This window comes from Ischnura elegans, chromosome X (assembly GCF_921293095.1).
Source record: "Ischnura elegans chromosome X, ioIscEleg1.1, whole genome shotgun sequence".
NCBI lineage: Eukaryota > Metazoa > Arthropoda > Insecta > Odonata > Coenagrionidae > Ischnura > Ischnura elegans.
Window position 1 is genome coordinate 16,265,080 of NC_060259.1, and position 10,395 is coordinate 16,275,474.

Genomic DNA, 10,395 nt, shown 5'->3' on the forward strand with positions numbered 1-10,395 from the left:
CATGGAAATCAAGGGAGCTCTCCCTGATATGAAACCTAGGAAAGAGGTGGGGTGGATAATATCCCATGTAAGCTGTAGAATAATCTAGGTTAGAATGGTAAGAGAGGGTTATTCGAACTAGTACGCAAGATATATGAGAAAGGGTCTTGGCAGGAGGATTTCGCGACAATGGATAATAAGGCTAAAGTGGTACTGAGGATATTAAAGAGAAGAATAGAGAAAAGGACTATCGATTACTTGGGCGAAGATCAGTTTGGATTCAGAAAAGGTAAGTGAAGATGCAATTGCTGTAATGAGGTCGCTGGTGAAGAGGAACCTAGACTATAATCAGGTTGTGTTTGCCTTCTTCGTGGATTTTGAAAAAGTATTCCATAGAGTGGACTGGACAAAATTATGGATATTCTCAAGAAAATAGGCGTCAATTGGAGGGATAGGCGACTCATTTGTAATCCTCATATGGCCCAGACTGCGCAAGTGAAGGTGGCGGACGGAGAAACTGGGAGGGCAAGCTTTGGCTTAGTAGTAAGGCAAGACTGTTCACTATCTCCATTGCTTACTAGAGTATATGCTGAGGTGATGGTAAGAGAAGCGTGGGATGAGTTGGGAACTGGAGTAGAAGTGGGAGGAATGATGTAAAATCAGTAAGGTTCACGGACGATCAGGCGTTGATTAGCCAGTCAGCGAGAGGGCTGAAGGCTATAGTGGATGCATTAGACAAGAGATGCGATGAATATGGCATGATGATTACTCACAAGAAGACTGCAGTGATAATTAAGTTAACCAAATTTCTAGGAAATTTAAATGTATCCACGCGACATTTTATTCCCTTCGCAATGAATGTTACCCACAATTTATTCAAACTATTAATAATCCATTAATGCAATCATAATTAAACTACTTGATACATAACCTGCTGGGGAGGGGTATTAAAATTCGAGCAATCGGATGCTCTCCGAAAAGCAATAGACTGATTGCTATAAAATATAATTTGAACCATCCTTCCCTATATTTGTAGATTTACAGTTCTCCCTTTACGTCATCATTACCTTTTCAAAGTATTCAAAATTTTCTACCCCATAAGTGGAAATAAACCTAAAGAAGAACCTGAAACCAATGTATTAAACTTAAGATCTACAAAAATTTATATTTTGCCGACGTCAAATTTTACCGTTCAAACTCTCATTTATCTATGTAAGACAAAATTATTTTCTTGATGGTCAGAAAGTATAAGAGGATCAAATAGTTTAACATCTTTTTTTGAAAAGAGTAAATAAATGGTAACTTAATGTAGAAAATACAAATAAAATAATTTGGTAATAGCGTGTTTCATGCTCAATATATTTTTTTTGCACGACAGGTTGAGATTCAACAAAAAAATTCTCTTTTTTAAAGCATTTATTATGTTTCATATCTGTTCTCAACTTACTAATTTTTTTCAATTCCTATGTATTGTCTCTCGAGTGGATTTTAAAAGTACCAAAGTGCTATGCCGCACAGACAACTACTGGGATCGAATTGTCAAAGAAGCCATACAAATCAACATACACCAAAAGAACCTAACAGAGACAAAGGCTTCCAGTTAAGTAACACGTGGAAGTCAGTGATCAATCACTATAAATCACCCCAATTCAGAAAAGACCAATTAGGGCCCTCATGAGTATAAATACCGGAGAAAAAACTTGGCTCAACATTAACCCCTGATGACGATGACGGACTTAGTCATGGAAACGTTGGGAACTACAACCCGATACGACACCCGGTGGGAAACCCGAGAAATATTCCTGTAAATCGTTATTTTTCATCACAGAAACACGGTTCAAAGACGTACTTGATTGGCAGGAGTGCGATGAAAACAATCATTTTTTGATGATTGGATTGATTGATTGATATTCAAATTGCAGTCAGAGCGGTCACTTTTCGGGAGGTAGGCCCCCGCTGGTACAGTCGAGGAGACGGTCCTGCGTGGGTGAACTCGTCGAGGATAGGGTCACGGATTAGCGACCCTTCGGAGGGTGTACCACACCCATCCCGGAGGTACCTGCTCCATGGGCCCACAAAACGCATTTCAACCTTTTCGCCGCATGTGAGGAGAAGGTTTTCGGAGATTGAACAGCAGCAAAAGGGTTAATGACGATTCCATGGATGAATAAAAATAAATTGGTTAATTCATTATTCATGCGGTTCGTAAAGATTCACGAGCTACGATTGAGACACAAGATAAAAGTAGGGAAACAATATTTCACGAAAGGGGCATTGTATATTTTTCTTTTGTACTCCACGTGGATTTATTTAAGAAAAAAATTAGAGGGACAAGGCTTTATGGGAAAACCTATGGCGGAAAAGTTAAAAACATTTTACCTTCTTCCTGATATATTTAAATTGGAAAAAGTGGGAAATTAATGTTTTAATGTATCGGGAGTTACGTTTTTCATTGAAAACAAAATCTCTAAGATATTTTGACGGGTTGAAACACCATGAAGAACAAACGATATTCTCAAAAATGTCAAGGAATAATAAAATTGTACCTTTCAATTCTTACTTGCCGGATTATCTCGCTACTACAGGAGATTGCTTTAATTAGTAACCAAATCAATTTTTAAAAATTTTTGAATACTTCTGGGTTTTTTGAGACGAAATCTCACTAATCTCTGTGCTCTACACTTCAGTAAATAATATCAATTTCCCAATCTCTAAGACCGCCGTGTTGCCTTGAGATACGTCTATTTCTATGCAGCGGAGAGACTAAGCGCGGTGACACTCGGCTAGCTAGCTGTTCAACAGTCACAAACCCAAGTCCCAAGTTGGCGAGAAGGTTCCCAAAATTTCAGTCATCTAAACCCCATCCCCTCCACATCGCCTCCCCTCCCTTCCCTAAACACTGCCCCCACGTACCCTCCCTAGAGTCCAAGGCCACTTGCAAGTCGGCTAGGCTCGCTAGCCACTAGGCCGAGTTTTTGAGGGGTGGGGGAAGGATCCACATCTCGAAAGTGCCCAAGGTACCCGGGAGCCTTAACCTCTTCCCTACGCAGGGCGTGATTTCACGGCCTGAACTTTCTGATGCTAAAGAAGGAAGGCCGGCTTTTCACGGCTTGAATTTTTCGAAGCAAAAGGCCAAAGGCCGTGTTTTCACGGTTTCGCGGTCAAGCATGTCAGGTGGGTCCCAACCGCCATTAGGGTCCCTCGGCGCGAGAGGTCCGACCCTTTCCTATTGTCCGTGTGGGGATTACCTCGGCCCATTGCAGCTCTCAGTGTCCCACCCAAGGAAGGTGCTCATGGTCACTTATTTGTTTATAAGTTAAAATAACTAAAAACGTTCATGTTGCATTTATTGAAAATCAATGCGAGGAATTACATTCTGTATGTTCTGCTGATTGGTTCCAAATTTTAAACGGAATTCTAGCGTTCATATTAACGGAGTTGATCATCACCTAGAACAATTTTTGGAGACGCTAAGGTTAGATGTTTAATTGTTATTTTTATAACTTACTAGCAAGTTTATAGGAGCGATATTGTAATGATTTACATCAAAAAATATACGTTACTCTGTTAGCTACATTCTAAGTGTACATTTGCGGTGAAAATCGATAGAATATCCGATTTAACTTCTATGAAAAAAAAAGCCCTCGTAATGTAATAAAATTTGATTCTCTCAGTTCTTTGTCGTGAGCCAAAATTACAGCGGCTATTTTTAATAACCTCTTACCAACCTTTGAATACAAAGGTATTTTAAACGAATTTCGCTATAAATACTGATTAATGCATATTCAAAACATTTGTAAATTTAATGTACCAATAGGGAATGTTTTACATAGACACATGTTGTGAGAAGCATTCCATACCATTGCAGGAATAAGAACTGCTCTACCAAGGTAATATCTCTCATATTGTAAGTACTCTCATTGTTGTCTGTATTCTCCTACTGAAATATGTACGTGGAAGATGATAACCTCACTCTTCTCGGAAAAGCTCGTTTGGCTATGATATAGTGCAGTTTTGCTGAAAACCCTAAAAATAACCGTAGAACTTCGTTCAAAAGTTCTACAGGCATTGCAAAATGAAAGGAATACATTGATGAACTGACATTTAATACAACAGTAACAGTTAAAAAAATTAAAATTGCACTGGCAACAATAAACTGACCGCAAAAGTACGCCGGGATGGGCTGCCTTCGGGGAAAAGGGTCGAGGATTATATTTGCTCAGTTGCCGCGGAAAGGGTCCGGTACCGCGCTAGGAAAGGTCATTAAGGGGAGGAAGTGACTACCTGGTCAGTCCCAAGCCAAAAAAAAACTCCGTACGGGGCGAAAAAGAAAATCTCAAACCCTTCGTAGAGCCAAAAGCAACTTCCCGCGAAGGAGCTCGGCGCAAAAAGGTTAACTCTTTTCCATATTTTGTACTTCACAATGTTAAGAAGTATAAATATATAAGAAACATAAATAAATCATAAGGGGAAAGAAAACTAATAATATATCCCAGAGAACACTGATCAAAAGAAGTTCTCAATATTTATTTGAGAAAAAGTTTGCTTCTTGGAGAGAATTAAAATGGACCGATATTATGCTTCAATTACATATTGGTCTAATTTGACATCAAGAGGTATTATTATACTGTATCGAGGTATTTTAAAGACCCCCTCTGACTAATGTAAAAAATACCTACCTACCTTCACAACATGGTTTAAAGGAAATTATACACTTCAGGAAGTAATGAATAATCAATTTAATAGAATTGTAAAAAAACGCAGTGAAACATGCAAGAACCATGGGTTTGAATCACACACACTATAAAGAGAGTGATACAAGGTGGACTTTCTAATTGCCAGCGCTGAATACAGAAAAATGTAGAGGAATGATCAGATGACCAGATGTCACTGCAAAATATAAGAATGACATCAAACTCCATCGTCTGCTGAGGCAGAGGCTAAACGGGAGAGGAAAATTTTTAATACATATAATATGCCCTGAACGTTCATCAAGAACAGATATTTAGAACTGTTCTGGATGAAAATGAACAGTTCATATACATGAACAGTTCCCACCTCGAATAAACATCTTTATTGATAAATTACATTCTTAGGATGTGTGTATCTGAAAGCGAATCTTGAATGCAAGATCAATGGGTATAATATCGATAAACTTCATCATCGAAAATGATCAGGCAGAACAATCATTTCGTAACAGTGAAAATAAATGCCAAATTATTTGATAGTCTACCGCAAACTCGAGACTTATCTCTTACCACACTAACTTTGACGCTTGATTCTAGCTTAGTTCCTTATATTTCTGTTTGCTAAACAACCAAACTGTTGATTAGGATTTTAAAATAAGATCACTTTGTTCTCAAACTCAGAATAAGGTAAGATCTAACATAATGAGTATCACTCATATTTTCTTACATAATATATGAGTGCACATATCTGAAACATTTTCCCCAAATAATGTTTTCTCTCAGTTAACTCATGAAGCTTGCAGCTTGTTATGCCTCATTTTTCATTGTGGAAATTTAATCAATGATATTAGACTAAAGTAAAAATATATATATATGATGATCCAACAACCAACATGTGATTTGTCGAACCTCTTATTTTGCACATCTTGACGTCGAATTATGTGCCTGTACTTCGGGTCTCTAATTCTATTGAAATAAAAGTTTAGATTGGATGGTTTCTCATCCAGTAAAAGCTTTCCTGTCAAGGACTAAAACATCATGTTAATGTCTTTATTTTTTTCTACTAGTACATTCTACCAAGAAAAAAGTTTTTAATTTGACCAGTACTTGAGCCCAGATCTCCTGTCAGGTATTCTATCAGTTACCCCAGCAAGCCATCAATAGTCATAATAAATTTCCATGTGGATTCCAATTGAACTGGATATTATTGTCATCAGTCCACAAAGAAGCACTGCCATTGAGAATGCTCTCATTAAGCGATAGCCAAGATCTAGATTAAACCTAGTGTGGTAGTTTCATTAAAGACTGATATTAATCAAACTGCATAAACAGTAGTGTTTATTTGAAGTAACATGCATCTGCGTTTAGTTGTTATACACACCTTAGAACGGTATATGTGACTAAATCATTTGAGTTGAATGCCTAGATTAAATTCGTGCTGCAACCAAAGTAAGCATTCCAGCACATACGCACTTTAGTATGCTCATGAAATTACCTAGATGAACCTATATTAAATTTGCAATCAAATGCCAACATTCATCCTCAGTAATTAAAATATGGATTACTGCCAATGTTGAAGTAGAGTTCCATTATTTATTATGAACACAATCAAAAGTCAGAGGAACTTCCACCACCAGTATGAGCTACATTAAAAATATTTAGATTGAGTGGAGTTCATAGATCACCTAATGAAAGCATCTTCTATTTGCACTTCCACTTTATAATTTTACCCTAAAACATAAATGAGTCAGGCAAAATCTTGATGGAAACTTCTAGGATGTAATGATTATGGAATCAATATTGTCTTTTCTATCATAAGGGCTGATCGCCAAACCACCTCTAGAAAATGTTTTATTAAATATTTCCTCGTATCTGCAACGGCAAGTCCCACCGACTGGGCTGCTTACCTTCCACACAAGCATGTCACCTGAAGTATCATAATAGTACTCGTTTTATACACTTCCATAAATAGAGTACCCCTCCACAGCATCAAATGAAAATTATGCCAAGAAAGCGACCCTATTTCTAGACAAAAGCCATTATGAAATCGCACGCTTATGGTATGATTTCCGATCATCATGCTCTCTTACCACCTTGTACAATGTGAAGCCGGTACATTACGCTAATACTAAATTGTGTGACTGTCAGTCTTACCGACAACAGCCAATTGGATACACTGCCACGACCATAAGTGACAGGTACCACAACCACCCTACCAACACCGTCTCAGCTGACTCGGAGCATGAAAGAGGGTGAGAAGTAAAATTTCATACTTTCGGCACACCAATAAGACGCAAATGAGGAAGCAAAACCAAGCGGGTCTAACATAATGCCGTTACTCATGTATACACTCACACCACTCACTATTTACCACAGACCAAACAATCAATACAGTTAATACTTAAGTAACTTAAGTGAAATCGAATTTGACACTCGTAACCTTCCGGCATACATACCTATTTTTGTGACGGGCATTTGTAAAAAGTTTCGAGGCGCGTTTCGATCATCGTCCTCGACTTCCAGTCTCTCAAGGAGGTTATTTAAAACCTCCTGAGAGACTTTACACCCTCATCCTTTCACATCCGCAAAACGTGTTAAGCGGAAAGAAGGAGCTAATTCATTTGATTCAGGATCAAAAGGCCGTCGTACCGGATGGCGGATTCCTCCCAACTCCAAATGCGCTGTAGATAATGGGTCTTGAGCGTTATTTTGAGGATCAGACATCATAAAAATTATGTACAAGTAAACTGTAACTAAAAAAAATAAATGCGATGTTTATGCTTTGAAAACGTAAGGTAAAAAATGGCGAAAGCGTGGTGCTTGTCACGAGTATTGTAAGATTCAACTCTGTTGCTGAAAAAAGCGATGCTTTTGAACTGGAGCTCTGGTGGAGAGCGCCACAACTACAGAAGGTGTCCCTTCACCTGCATTGAAGAAAATTGTGGCCAATTTCGGAACTAAATTCATTTTTGGGTACTATTTGAGTTGAACCTATGCTATATTGAGCAGAATAGCCACCCGTTACCATTTCGAACAAGATTTTTCGCTAATGAATTTTTCCTCACATAAGGCATTGATATTGTTAAATATTATTTTTTTCGGATAATTACCAATGAAATTGACATATAAATTTGGGAAAATGCTGTATCACGTCTAATATGTGGAAGTTAAATATGGAAGAAGGATCTATTTTTTTAGCGCGAGTTTCAAATGACAATGCAATGTGTGAGATCCTTTGATAGCCCTTTTCTCAAGTCATATATAAATTAGTCTATTTTCATGGATGTAAATACTTGGTTAGTTCACAATGAGGACTTTGAGAAAGCGGAGTCAGCAACAGTTAAAACCTACTTCCCAATAGTCTTTATTTATCTACATATTAACAGATAAAGTAAAACATCCAGCACATATGTTCCCCTTGCGTTTAATTGAAGGCGGATTTAAGTACATGCTGCAAAGGATTGCAACTTTGCGTTCATGACACAAAAAATGAATGCGGCTCCCCCTATATGCAGTCTTGAGTTACTTAAGAATTAATCTTTGTCTAACCCATTCACTGCAGGCTTCACCGAGTGGCACAGTAGCGCAGAGAAATCAAAAAGGGAACCCGCCACTTTAAGGTATGTATTGTGACAGTTGCGGCCGTCCCAACCCTGGCCTTCATTCCCTCGTTCACTGTCCTCACCCGTTTCCCATCCTCCCCCTCCCCTTTTTCCTACCCAAGTATGCAAGGTGGAGTGGATGCGAGTGAGTCGGTGTGAGTGGAGGGCAGCTATGTTGAATGGCCCAAGGTATCCCCCTATTTTTTTTTGTGTGTGTTGTGTGTGCATCGGAACCCCCTCACTCCCCTTTGGGAGTGTATAAAAGCCGAACGCACAGTAAGAAAAAGAGAGAATTGTAAATTGTGTTGCTGACTGTGCACTACGAGAAAAAGTGAGAACACGAGGCAGAAGGTGAAAGGCAAGAATCCTGATGGTTCAAGGCGAACCCTCTTAAGGGTACAACGCACCGGGGCCAGGAACCAAGCCCGAGGCTTATACGCCCGGACACCCGGGGAGGGGCTGGATGGGAAGGAAAAAGGATAGAGGCGCCGTCGCGATCGGAGCCTGCCGACGCCTCCGGGAAAAGGATAGGAATGGAAGGGAGAGGACAAGGGAAAAACACCCCAGCGCTATAGAAGCCAAGGGGCCCTACCTAGCGAAACCGAGCATACGCAATTTTTCTACCACCATCCCGGGGAGATTTTCCTATGAGGAAGAAAAATCCCAGATAGAAGGCGAAAGGCAGCGAGCGGCGTGAAGACGGGAAGCCAAGTCGGAGGTTCCAGGGGCAGCCAGGCCGCGCAAATTGCCGTCTCCGAGAAAATAGGAGGCCGCACAGAAATAGACGAGCCTGTGTCCAGCCCGAACCACGGCACCAAGGAACGGAGTCATCCCGTGGTCATCCAGGTCACGTAAAGTTATATTGCCCTGACCCCAGTGATACCACCCCTGTGTCCATGTACTTGTCCCCGTATGCAGCAATACGCCACTGTTAAGGCACTTTGTGAGATTCATCGACGCCTCAGTGATTTTTCTCATTATTCTCAAAGTTAGTCAGCAACGGAACTTAAATGTGCAATTGGGACAGACTTTATTACTTCCCAGATATAAAAAGTGTAACGAAGTCTAATAATTGAAAGAAGTCCGCTTAACGGCATACATTTTGACTTTTGTTAAATATTGTTTTTTTATATTATTATTTCATGGTAATTTCAAATGCCAATTGCATAAATCATTTGTTATTTCATCCATTCATCACTAACCCAATCATTTTCACTCATCTGGTTAAATATTTCATATAAGATGTTTCTTATTTTTGAATATATTTGTGTGAGTGCTGAATGAAAGGGTCCTCGCATTTCTTTGGGTATTCCTACGAAACCTATTTTCCTTCACCTGCCGCCGATTCATCACGCGCCTTACCCCAATTTGGATCTCTTCACCACGAAATAAGCTGTGAACAGGAATCCCCCGCATTTATTGTAATGCTAAATTAAATCTTTCGATAAATCGTCCTGACTGGCAACTTAAGGAGGTTTATGATTTATGGGTGGTTTTCGCGGTTTTTCATCCGGGCAACTGACGTTGAACCATTACAGTATAAATGAGTGGTAATAAGGAGATAAAGAATTTCATTACTCAGATAAGTTAACAACTTACAAGCCTCAGTAAATCATACTGAAATCCATTTTTTCTGTCATTTCAAAGCTGTTTGAATCCTTGTTTGTTCTACGAGTGAGAGCAGGATTGTTTAGCTTCATGCAACTCTTTTCATGAAAATCAGCATGGCTAAGACTGGTAGGGAAAATCAGCTTAGGACTGGTAAATTAACAACCTCTACCTCCTTTGAGTGGATAAAGAATGTCACACATGGCCTAAATGATAAACTACCCACCTAGCACAAAATATCTAATACATGTTTCGCTCATATCTAGAAAATAATTTGTAATAACTCGAAGACATCTTCTAGACATTTTGTAGATATCTGAATGTCTGTATTTCCTATATCTACATGATATCTTCAGCAGATATTTTCCAGATATTCATATTCAAATTGGTCCCACTGGGAAAATTCAGGATTAAATTATTCAATTAATGTTTCGGTATAAAGGCCGTTTTACACGGGGCACAGAATTGCACAGATTAGGGCTGCATTAATTTCTAAAATGGTGTGGAATTACGCAAAT

The 10,395-nt window shown here is 39.1% G+C and overlaps 1 protein-coding gene across 1 annotated transcript in view; it reads right to left on the reverse strand.

Moving 5' to 3' along the window:
• LOC124170507 (inactive selenide, water dikinase-like protein) overlaps nt 1–7,521 on the reverse strand; it is a 51,920-nt gene extending 44,399 nt beyond the window's left edge. The window contains exon 1 of the mRNA XM_046549277.1: nt 7,124–7,521. Coding sequence (XP_046405233.1) covers nt 7,124–7,394 — 271 coding nt within the window. The 5' untranslated portion in view covers nt 7,395–7,521. The remainder of the gene's footprint in view (nt 1–7,123) is intronic.
• Nucleotides 7,522–10,395: the final 2,874 nt, after the last annotated feature.